Here is a 12349-nt window from a genome sequence, read left to right as displayed (position 1 = left end):
GTAGTCGGAGAGGTAGACTAGGGGAGGAAATGAGCGCCAGCAAGAAGGGAGGCCTAGTTGCTCAGAAAGTCCATATCTTCATACAGGAAGTGAGGTAGACAGAGACAAGAAGGCAGCCCCTGGACCTCCCCGAAATTACAGGAGGGAGAAGGTCTCAGGGAGAGCCCAGGAAGGAGACCAACTGTACTGCCCCGTGGAGTGGGAAGTGAAGCCACTTCAAAGAGATACTTTTTTCCACCCAGGAGGTGAGCAACCAGTACCACTGGACTGGTAATCCATAAAATGATATCCATAGAGTCCCACCCAGATCTGGAAGGGAGGCCATAGGACCTAGGCAGGAAGGCCCAGGCAGTGGCGACTTGAGGCCTGGTTACCAGGAAATTTTCCCAAATACATGGTACACAAGCCCTGTCTCCTAGACAAGATGTGTCTCCTTTCTAGCCAAGAAGCAAGGCAGAAAATAGTCCGTTGTGAAAGGGGAAGTGTTGCAGCCTCTGACGGGAAGTTCCACCTCCTCTACCCAGGGTATTTGGCCTTGAGCAGAGCCAAGTCCCTCACAGCTCGGTCAGTCCAATGGCCATATTCCTGGGTTACTACATAACCTCGACATTTCCTCTCGAAGGCCCAGGCCCCTAAGGGGACAAGCCCGAGAGTGTCCTCTTCTGGGGGGATAGGCAGGCCCAGGGCAGTCATGATGGCAGCCATGTTGCCCAGTAGGCCTTGGGCCCTGAGTGTTGCAGCCCCTAGCTGAGCCAGAAGGATGGGACTGCCAGGGTTCAGGTCACTCTGGTCATCCCCCACGAGCTGGAGGTGCTGGGTCAAGGCCAGGAAGGCCCCCTGGGCACAGCTCAGACGCTCCCTATCATTCAGCACATGCCAGGTCTTGAAGGAGACGGCGGCAGGAGGCAGGCTGCTGAGCTGGAGCTCTGGCGCTGAGAAGCCAGGATCACTAAAGGGGCTGCCTTGGCACTGGAGCTGCATGAGGGACAGAGACGGGAGTGAGGAGGCCAAAAGGCTGCCCTGGGTCTCCCCTGACTTCACATCTGCCTTCCATGAGACTGGCATCTTCCCAGGGGGAGTTGACATTCCCTGCCTCTCAGGGAGTTGGTGAAATGTTCTAGCACAGAGCCCAGGCTCTGTTAGGTTCCAGTTTGGCCTCCTTCACGTACAAGTTGTGCAACTTTGAATCACAGCTTCAGTAATTCCCATGTGTCACTATTATGGTGAAGATAAGTAATATATTGGGCTGGCCAGAAAGTTAGTTCGGTTAATGAATACATTGTTCAATAAAGTTCTTGGTGAAAATGAAAGATGTGTCTTTTCTTTTTTTTTCTTTTTTTTTTTTTGCGGTACGCGGGCCTCTCACTGTTGTGGCCCAAAAGATGTGTCTTTTATTTTTACTCAAAACTGAACGAACTATGGGGCTTCCCTGGTGGCGCAGTGGTTGAGAGTCCGCCTGCTGATGCAGGGAACATGGGTTCGTGCCCCAGTCCAGGAAGATCCCACATGCCGCGGAGCGGCTGGGCCTGTGAGCCATGGCCGTTGAGCCTGTGCGTCCGGAGCCTGTGCTCCGCAACGGGAGAGGCCACAACAGTGAGAGGCCCGCGTACCGCAAAAAAAAAAAAAAAAAAAAAACCTGAACGAACTAGTTGGCCAACGCAACGTATAAAGCACTTAGCACAGCATCTGGCATACAATAAGGGCATTAATATTGTTCACGAACTACATATTAGAATCATGAACACTATGACTGTGCTACTTATTGCAATATTTTCAATATAAATATATTATTGACAACGTATAATAGTTACAGCCCTATTTCCTTTTTATTCACAGCATTTAGTGGTTTATGTTTGTTCATTTTATTATAATCATTAATAAATAATTATTAATATTATTAAATTTAGCTGAGTGACTTCTCCATTAAAGTTCTCGCCTCCACAAACCTAGGCCCACAGAATTTTAATGCACACTGATAAATCCCCTAATTGAGAGATCATCTGGTCCTACATCCCCATCTTACACGTGGGGAAACTGAGGCTCAGGGTACCCAAAGCTACCCAGGGTTTGGTGGATATGAGACTAGAAACTAGATTAAGTAACTTCATGTGGACCTAGATTATAACACAGCAGAAGAGTCACAAACCCCAGGGCCTCCAGGGACCAGGCAGATCATGTCACTTGGGGAAGAGGGCAGGACTAAGAGGGGGGTGGGGGTGGCAGGAGGCCAATAGGATCCCTGTGCCTGTTTTTGACAGGTACTCATACACAGAATCTGAACAAGCATTGCATGGCCTAAACAAAACATCTGTGGGTCAGACCCAATCAGGAGGCTGCCAGTTTGAACTTCTAGACCTAAGGTTTTGTGACCTCAGGCAAATTATTCCCCTTCTCTAAAACTCAGTATTCCTTATCTGTAAAATGGGTTATAAATCCACCTCTCAGAACTATTTGAGGAGTCAATAAGATAATGAAGCTAAGGACTTCCCCAGTGGTGCAGTGGTTGAGAATCCGCCTGCCAGTGCTGGGAACATGGGTTCAAGCCCTGGTCCGGGAAGACCCCACATGCCGTGGAGCAACTAAGCCTATGTGCCACAACTACTGAAGCCCATGCGTCTAGAGCCCATGCTCTGCAGCAAGAGGAGCCACCGCGATGAGAAGCCTATGCACTGCAACGAAGAGTAGCCCCCGCTCGCTGCAACTAGAGAAAGCCTGCGTGCAGCAACGAAGACCCAACGCAGCCAAAAATAAATAAATAAATAAATATTTTAAAAAGATAATAAGGCTAGACTTCCCAGCATGGCTTAGGCTCAAGCAAGCACGGGGCAGGCTTCCCTGGTGATGTAGTGGTTAAGAATCCACCTGCCAATGCAGGGGACACGGGCTCGAGCCCTGGTCCAGGAAGATCTCACATGCTGTGGAGCAACTAAGCCCGTGAGCCACAACTACTGAACCTGAGCTCTAGAGCCTGTGCTCTGCAACAAGAGAAGCCACCGCAATGAGAAGCCCGCGCACCGCAACAAAGAGCAGCCCCCAATTGCCACAACTAGAGAAAGCCCGTGCACAGCAACGAAGACCCAATGCAGCCAAAAATAAATAAATAAATTTATCAAAAAAAAAGAAAAAGAGAAAGCACGGGGCATGAGGTAGTTGTGGAAAGAATCATGATTCCCCCTAAAGCCTTTCCCTCTATGTGCTTCCTTTGAATCTTCTAACAGTCCTGAGAGGTCAGCCAAGGCAGGATCACCAGCCCATTTGGCGGATGAGGAAGCTAAGACTGGGAGAGAAGGAATGACTTGCCCAAGGTCAGCCAGCCATCAGTGACAACGTTCCTGGGAGTATGTCTCTAGATGGCAGAGTCCCTATACCCTTGGACCCGCGGAGGAGCCTTCCTCTTCCCTTGCTCTGCTTCCCCTACCCAGAGCTGGGCCGGGAGGGTGGCACCCTTCTCCCCTCATTCCCTGCTCGTGCCGTATCACTCACATAAGTCTGCAGCAGTGTTGAAGTATTCTTCTGCATGTAGAGTGCCAGGCTGTAGGCTTGACTGATGGGCTCAGCTGGGGAGATGGGGGCTCCCAGACTGAGGGGTGGCAGCAGCAGGGTCAGCAGGCAGGGGGCGGCTGGCAGGAGAAATCAGAGGTCAGCACCTCGCCTGCCAATTCATTCATTCATCATAACAGCTCCTCAAGTGGGTACAGCCCTTGTGGCCTACAATGATCTTGTGTATCCAAGTCAGGGCAGAACCATCCTTTAAGCCCATTATTTCCAGCCCAGAATATCCCCCTGAACTCCAGACTCATGTATTCAACTTCCCACTTGACATTTTCCCTTGGATATTAATAAGCTTCTCAAAGTCAAAATATCCAATGCTCAAAAGAAAAAAAAAATCCAATGCTCAGCTCAAGATGCCCTCTTCCCCTTCCTCTCCCAGCCTTCCCCACTCAGGGAAGAGCACGTCCATTCTCCCAGGTGCTCAGGTCAAAACCATGGGGTCCTTTTAGACGCCTCATTCTCTCCTCTTATGTTCAACCCACAGTAAATCCTGTTGGCTCTGTCCTTAAAAGGTGGCCAAGAGGTCTGTTGTTTTTTTTTTCCGTCCACACTGTGCAGCCTGCGGGATCTCAGTTTCCCAACCAGGGATTGAACCTGGGCTCCGGAGTGAAAGCCTGAAATCCTAACCACTAGGCCACCAGGGAACTCCCTCGGTCTGTCTGTGTTTCTTGATCTGAGCACTTATGACAAGGATACCTTGACTTTGTGAAAATTCATTGAGCTGTATACTTAGGACTTGTGCACACTTCCCTGCACGTATTCGTTATTTTCAATAAAAAATTTTAAAAGATGAAAAGAAGTATCTAGAAGCGAACTACCTCTCTCTCTGCTAGTGTCTCTGTCTCCACCCTTGCCTCCCTCCGCCACCCCGCAACTCTCCAACTCCAGCTAGATCCCTCCTCTGCCCAAACCTTCCCGTGGCTCCCACCTAACACAGTGAAAGCCAGAGTCCTCCGTGTGGGCTACAGGCCTGGCCCCTCTTTTCTGCAGCGCCCCATGCAGGCTTTGCCTTGCTGGGTCCTGCCGTGAGCACCCCACAACCCTACCCAAGGCTGCTCCTTCTCGTCCTTCAGGCCTCAACTCAAAAGCCCCTCCGTCTCCCTGATGTGTAGTCTTCAGAGACTTCTGCTGTTTACAGATCCCTCATTGATTTATTTGTCTACTTGCTTGTTGCTGTCTCTCCCCCTGGAATGTTGGCTCCAGGAAAGAAGAAACCTCACCTGCTTCATTCACTGCTGGTTCCCCAGCACCTAGTGCAGAGCTTGATAAATATATATTTTTTTAAATAAATTTATTCATTTTATTTATTTATCTTTGGCTGTGTTGGATCTTCATTGCTACGCGTGGGCTTTTTCTCTAGTTGCGGCGAGTGGGGGGCTACTCTTCTTTGCAGTGTGCAGGTTTCTCATTGAGGTGGCTTCTCTTGTTGGGGAGCACGGGCTCTAGGCATGTGGGCTTCAGTAGTTGTGGCACGCGGACTCAGTAGTTGTGGCTCGCGGGCTCTAGAGTGCAGGCTCAGTAGTTGTGGCACATGGGCTCAGTTGCTCCGCGGCATGTGGGATCTTCCCAGACCAGGGCTCGAACCCGTGTCCCCTGCATTGGCAGGCGGACTCTCAACCACTGCACCACCAAGGAAGCCCCCATAAATATTTTTTGAATGAATGGATGCTGCCGTGAACATCCTTATCCCAGCCTCTTGGGGAACTGCTGAAAGTGGAAATATCTGGATTGGAGGGTGTATTTATTTTAAATTTGAGTAAATCCTGCCAAATTGGCTTCTCAAGGGTTGGGCCCAGTTGTCCCCACCAACAGTGTAAGGATCAGAGAGGAGGGCAATTCCCTAAGGTCACCAGCTATGATGGAGACGAGAGACAAACCAGGGTGGCCTCCTTGGCTTCCCTGTCTACATTCCTGAATTCCCAGAAATTCAGAACTTAAGGGAAGGCCTGAAGGTGAAGGCCCATTCATTCATTCAACAAACTTTTTGCCTGTTTCTTTACTGCCATGTCCCCAAATGCTTAGAATACTACCTAGCGCCTAACAGGCACTTGGTAAATATTTCTTGAATGAATGAATGACGAATGAAGTCCTCTGTGTTTAAGGATTTGGAGGTTCGCAACAGATGTAAAATAGCCAGGCACCTGAGTCAGACGGGCCAGAGGGCCGGGTGGTACCCGCTCCCGTCCTGGTCTCGGGACCTTGGCGCCCTCCCTCACTCACGCGGCAGGTGATAGCTCATGTTCTCTCCTTGGCTCCTTCGTCTCTGCAGTCTCCGGGTGGTTCTGGGGCATCTTTCCTCCCACCCTTCAGGTGGCTTTATACCTGGGGTTGAGCCCTAGGGCCGCCCATGAGGGAGGGAAGGAGTCAGAAGCCCTGGGCACAGGGAATATGTAGGGAAGGGAACACTGAGGTGACACCCTCGTCCCCTACAGCCCCCAAACTCGACCTTAAACCCCGGTTGCTGGGAGAAAGGGGGCCAGGCGGGGAAGGGATTATCGGGGGACAAAGGGGCTGCCCTGCTCCCTGCTGCTTTGCACGTCCAGGGATCCAGTTTCCTGTGAGGAGGAGGCCCCTGTTCCGCCCCACGGGGACCCAGGCATTGGGCCCTGGCTGCTGAGGAGTTTGGAAAAGGGACAGGAGGTTGACATGTCAGCAACATCACCCACACCCAGGTGTACCTTTAGACACAGGAGCATGTGCACGTCTACACACGGGTTAGCAAGTGGGCACACACCAGACATGTGCACACACCTTCATACGTTTATTCAGTCAAGGATGTATTGACCGCAACTGTGTGCTTGTCCCTGTTCCAGATGCTGGGATAGAGCAGGGAGCAAGCCAGACACAAATCCCTTCCCTCTGGAGCTGACACTCTAGAGGACATGCCTACACCCGTGTTAGACCACATACCCCGCCAGGGAGAGCCAGACACAGGACTGCGCACGCGTCCACACAGACGCCTATGAACACACAACCGTACCCAGACACCCCACCAGAGGCGCATGCTCGGAGCAGACACATATACATATGGCGTGTACACACACCATGGCCACGCGTATGCACACACACACACGTGTGCAGCTGGAGGTCAGGAGTCCTGAGATTTAGCCGTGTCTCAGCCTCTGCTATCCTGGGAGATCTTGGGTCAGTGGCTGCCCTCTGCCCAGGTAAAGCACACAGGGACACACAGACATATACCTGAGGCCCTCCCCTCCCCCACCCCACCCCCGCCCGGGGAAGCCTTGTGGCAGAGAGACAGGTCCGGGGTCCTGGTCCTTCTCCAGAGCTTTCCCAGTCTCTCCATAAAGGAGATTCACTTCTCAGCCTCTGTCTACCCGCCGAGTCAGAAAATGGTGGGTCAGACGCCCACCCTGCTTCCACCCAGTTTCAGGGCTGAAATACTGCTCTACCTTTCTCCCCCATTGGGGCTGGTGTGGAGGGAGAAGGTCCATATGCTTCCTGCTAAGGCAGGAGCTACATCTGTTCATTCATTCACCCATGTACACATTCAGTCAGCAGTTATCGATGGAGCCCCTGCTGTGTGCGGGCACCGGGGTGAATAATAAGGGGCACACAGTCCAGTGGTCCCCTGACAACAAACATGTGAACTCATAAACAAACAAAATTTCCTAAAGCTACAAGGTGCTGAGAGGAAGCCAAAACAGGTTGACGTGATTAGCTGGGGGTAGAGGAGACTTAGATAAGGAGACTGAGGCCCAGAGAGGGGCAGCTACTTACCTGGAGTCACACAGCAAGGCCAGGACAGATTCTAGACACCTGCCCCCCAGCTTGGGACTGGATCTGGGGTATCCCCAATCGGAACTGTGAGCTGAAGGAGGGAAGAGGTTGAGGGAAAGATGGGTTCTGAGGTGGGGGATCCTAAATTGTGCCTCTGAGCCTGGGGGCTGCCAAGGCCGCCAGGCAGGGCCTGTGCTGGGCAGGTGGTGATGTCAAGGGATTAGACTAGGCCCATTGAGTGGGTGCAGTGAGGCATGGGCCAGGCCAGGTAGTGGAGGAGGGAGGAGGGGAAGAGGGAGGCAGACACCCGATCTGATGCTATGCACAGGTGGGCAGTGTACGTGGGGCCGAATCTCACCCCAGAGGGCAGGCTCACCCTCACCCCCCCCTCCTATTCCTCTTGGGGACTTCACTTTCTCTCTCTCTGGACACCCAGGGCACCCAGGTGCCCTTCACAGCTGGAGGAATGGGCCCCCATCCCAGGCCCAGCTCCATTTGTCCAAGGCGTTTGATCAGATGTCATTAGCTCTGCCACCTGTCCTGCCCCACCTCCCAGCCCACGTGTCTCCATCTCTGTTTTGGTCTCACCAGAAGCTGATGCCTGGGAAATACTAGCAAATTAAGAGTCAGCAGACTTGGGTGCAAATCCTCCCTTTGTCCATCACTAGCTTGGGCGAGTTACTTAAACTCACTGAGCTTCAGTTTGTTTCCTCATCTGGAAACTGGAAAAATCATTCCCACCTCCCAGGCTCTCACTGACTCAAGTGCCTTGACCCCTGCTATGAGGCCCCTCCCAGTCCCCTCAAGGGTTGCCCCAATGGTACATAATGCCTCCAACCAATGACAAAAGCCTCGATGCCCCACCATCCCATGCTTAGAGCCCAGTCCCCACCAGCCACACTAATGCTCCCAAGAGATCTGTCCCTTCCATCTGCCGGGACACTCAAGCATGACCCCAAAGTCATCCAGCAGGTCCCATAGTGAGGTCCATTCAGAACACACGAACATGAACTCCAAGCCAGATCCTCACCCAGACCCCAATATTAGGCCCAACCCCATTCCCACCCCTAACTGCAAATCTTCACCCCCTACATCTCCAGGCAAAGAGAAAAGCAAGTGCAAAGGCCCTGAGGTTGGGAATATGCTTGGCAGGTTTCAGAAACAAACATGGCTAGTAGACAGAGCGAAGAGATTGGTTGTTGTTGAGACATGAAACAATGGGGAAGAGCAAGGGTCGCCTTGTCCCGCCTTGCCACCCCCATACCTTTCCTTGACTCTCCAGTGCTCTCAGGATATAGTCCCAGCTCTGTAGCCTGGCCTTCAAGGCCGTTAATCCCCCAGTCCCTGTGCAGCCTTGCACCTCACTTCCTGCTTTTTCCCACTTTCTATGCCAGCCGCGTATCCTGCTTCTCACACCTGCTCAGCAGCAGCCCCTCCTGTCATTCTCCCTGTGTAGCAAGTACTCCTCCTTCACCTGACACAATCCTTCTCATATTTCAACCTTCAACTTGGGTTTCACCTCCTCTGGCAAGCTTTTGCTGTCTCCTCTGCCCCTTCAGAGCTCCCACTGCCCCCAAGCTCCACCCCCTGTCCACTTACTGACCACCCTGCATTGTCATTCTCAGTCTCCTCGTTTCTCTATCTACATGACAGGAGGCGGGGTCATCTCCACAGCCCCAGCACCAGGCCACCCACAAGGAAGACACCTCCGTGAGTGATGGGTGAAGGAAGGCAGGAGCATACTGGTTCCAGCTGGGGGCTCTGCAAAGCCAGGCCAAGGAGTCTGATCTGCACCTGATCTCTGGGAATGCCATGTCAGTGCCTTGTCTTGATGGGGTGGCGGGCCAACTGGGCAGTGAGGGCACATGGTCCCAACGCAGGGACCATCAGGACGAGCAGCACAGCCTACTCCATTCATTGATTCCATGAGCCTTTGCGGTACTATTCCAGAGACTGGGATGGGAGTGAACAGGACCGAGGGGCATCCTGCCCTACTGGAAGGTACAACCTTGCAGCTCAGTTGTCTTCATCATCATCCCTAACATTTCTTGAGCACTGACTAAGGGCCTGGTGATGTTGTAAGCTCTTTCTGTATAATAATTCTTTCCTTTACAAAACCCCATGGAATGGATAGTACTGTTTCCCCATTTCACAGATGAGGAAATTAAGGCACAGCAAGGTTAAGTGATTAGTTCAGGGTCACACAGCTAGTAGGAGGCATGGCTAGAGTTTGAACACAGGCTCCAGAGCCCAGTCTATGAACCCTTTCTACAACCTTTGTCCCCCTGGGTTCCCTTCAGGAAACTGACAAGGTGCTGTCATCCCCATTTTGCAGATGAAATTCAGGGAAAAGACAAGAATCATATTTTTTAGCCTCTATTATGTTACCAGTCACTTTATACATAGATATTATCTCATTTAATCCTTGTAATGACCCTGGGAAGTAAGTTTTATGGTTATTATTCCCACTTTTACAGATGAGGTTCTTGTCAAGATCACACAGAACGGGGACTTCCCTGGTGGTCCAGTGGTTAAGAATCTGCCTTCCAATGCAGGGGACTCAGGTTCGATCCCTGGTCAGGGAACTAAGATCCCACATGCCGGGGCAACTAAGCCCGTGCGCTGCAACTACTGAGCACTCGCGCTCTAGAGCCCGTGTACCACAGCTAAGACCTGAGGAGACTGGCCCCAATGTCTGGGCTGGTTCCTGTTATCCCATAGCCCAGTATCTGCATCACCATCTGTCTGCATTCAGAGGACACATGGTTGGACACCATGGTGACCAAATGGGAGGCACAGAGTCAGCAGTGCTTTGTGTCTATGTCTTAACCTAGTCTCATCTTGGTCCTTGGCACCTTCTGGAATTCACCCAAGCTTTGCCTCTGCTTCCTGAGCATCCCTGGGTTTGATGAGGAGGCCCAGAGGAAGAGGAAGAGCACAGATGGGAGATTGAGGTGTTGGCTTTAAAATTGGGAGAAAGTGGGAGTCCCCTGGTGGCCTAGCGGTTGGGATTCTGGGCTTTCATTACTGTGACCTGGTTCAATCCCTGTCCCTGGTCAGGGAACTGAGATCCCTCAAGCTCTTCGGCACAGCATGAAATGAAAGTGAAAAAGAGCCAGCACGGCTGCCCTCCATTCACAGTTACATACTGAACTCCCACTGTGTAACCCAAGCTTCCCAAAGAAGTGACATATGAACAGACTCTAATCAGATGAGTAGACCCTACCAAATAGCAAAAACGACCCTAACACTGTACTAAACACTGCATGCCAGAGATGCAGGACTGGGCAAGTAGGTCAGTGGAAAAGAATAGAAAGACAAGGAGTAGACCAGTGTATACACAGGAATTAAGGATGTGATAAAAAGGACACTTCATATGAGGGAGGATAAGGATAAACTATTAAGATAAAAGAGGGAATTCCCTGGTGGTCCAGTGGTTAGGACTCGGTGCTTTCACTGCTGTGCCCAGGTTCCATCCCTGGTCGGGGAACTAAGATCCGGCAAGTTATGTGGCACAGCCAATAATAATAATAATAATAATAATAAAAGATATTGGAAAACTATATGGAAAAGTTTAAATTAGATCATGTAGTGAACGCAGCTGGTGTTCCACCCAAATCCCCTCTACTGGCAGCGTACCCGTCTCAGGCTGGTGTGAGTGTTGGCTGCCAATGGCTCACAGCTGCATCCTTCTCCCTGGGATGGAGGTCCGCATAACAACAATGGAAGCACAGTGGTGGACACACTGCCATTTGCTGCACTACCCAGAAGCTGATGGCCCCCTAGGATGATGGAACCACTTCTGGAAGGCCCAGCTGAGATGCCAGGGTGGAGAGGATACAGTACCATCCTTCGGAATAAGGTGTACACCTTAAAACAATGGCTATTTTATGGTGCTGTGACCCAGAAGATAGGTACATGAGCCTGGGAATTAAGGGGCAGAAGCAAGCGTGGCCCCGCTTAGTGTTGCTCCCAGTGACCTCCTTGGGGAATTTGTGCTTGCAACCCCCTAACTTTAGGCCCTGTGAGTCTAGAGATCCTAATTTCCAGATTGGGGATGGACATTTCTACCAGGGGACATGGCAAGAGTCCCATTAAACTCTGAGCTACACCCAACCCATGGTCACTTTGGTCTCCTTCTGCCAATAGACCAGCAGGCAAAGAAAGAACATGCCATATGGGCAGGGGTAAGAGACCAAGGTCATCACCAGGAAGTAGGACCACCTCTGTGTAATGGGGGTGACAGGAATACGCTTAGCATTCAGGTGATCCATTGAGACATCTCCAGATCCCCATGCTGAGTTTTATTTGTAAGTGGGCAAGTACCATCACCATGGGCTCACAGGGCATGCTAACTAGGGACTCAGACCCTTCAGGGGTGAGGGCCAGGGTCAACCCACCAGACAAACTGTCGAGACCAGCAGAGATACTAGCTGAAGCCAGAAGCAGAAGGGAAGGGGAGGGCTAGAATGAGTGGATGGCAGAGGAAAGAGGCGATAAGTATCAGTTAAGTCTCAGGAGCTAATCCTCCTTTTCTACGTTTACCCAGAAATTATGATCAGTCAGAATCCTGGGGAAGCTGCACCTGGATGGAGAGAACTTAATGGGAGAAGCAAGGAGATTTGAACAGTGCAAAGGTGAACTGTAGTGCACACTGTTGGTGCCCGAGCCAGGTCCCTTTACCAACTGTACACCCATCCCCCACCTGCCCCACCTCCAGAGAATTGCCCAGCACCTCTCCTCCTGGAAAAACTTGGCCAGTGACAGACTAGCACCAGATTGATAAAAAGGTAGATCCCTTGCCTCCAGGTGAAACTAACTTGGTGATACAATTTGGGCTCCAGAACTTTCTCTAGCCAAAGCTAGTCACCAGGTGAGACCACATTCTTGTTCAGCTTTTTGTCACTGCCCTATTCTGATGACCCCATTCTCCTGAGAATACTTCCCCAGTCATTTGGTCAAGAATTTCCATCTTGGACTATATTAAACTCAAAAGCTTCTACACAGCAAAAAAAAAAACCAATTAACAAAATTAAAAGACAACCTATAGAATGGGAGA

At 51.2% G+C, this 12349-nt stretch overlaps 1 protein-coding gene across 1 annotated transcript; it reads right to left on the bottom strand.

The window, feature by feature from the left end:
* Positions 1-516: 516 nt before the first annotated feature.
* On the bottom strand, positions 517-5791 carry LOC117308154 (cardiotrophin-2-like). Its single transcript, XM_033840141.1, has 3 exons — positions 5773-5791; positions 3484-3620; positions 517-975 (listed from the first exon to the last, which is right to left on the bottom strand). The coding sequence occupies exons 1-3, from the start codon at positions 5789-5791 to the stop codon at positions 517-519; spliced, it is 615 nt and encodes a 204-aa protein (XP_033696032.1).
* Positions 5792-12349: the final 6558 nt, after the last annotated feature.

This window comes from Tursiops truncatus, chromosome 15 (assembly GCF_011762595.2).
Source record: "Tursiops truncatus isolate mTurTru1 chromosome 15, mTurTru1.mat.Y, whole genome shotgun sequence".
Classification (NCBI taxonomy): domain Eukaryota; kingdom Metazoa; phylum Chordata; class Mammalia; order Artiodactyla; family Delphinidae; genus Tursiops; species Tursiops truncatus.
This window is presented reverse-complemented; position numbering and strand designations above follow the sequence as displayed.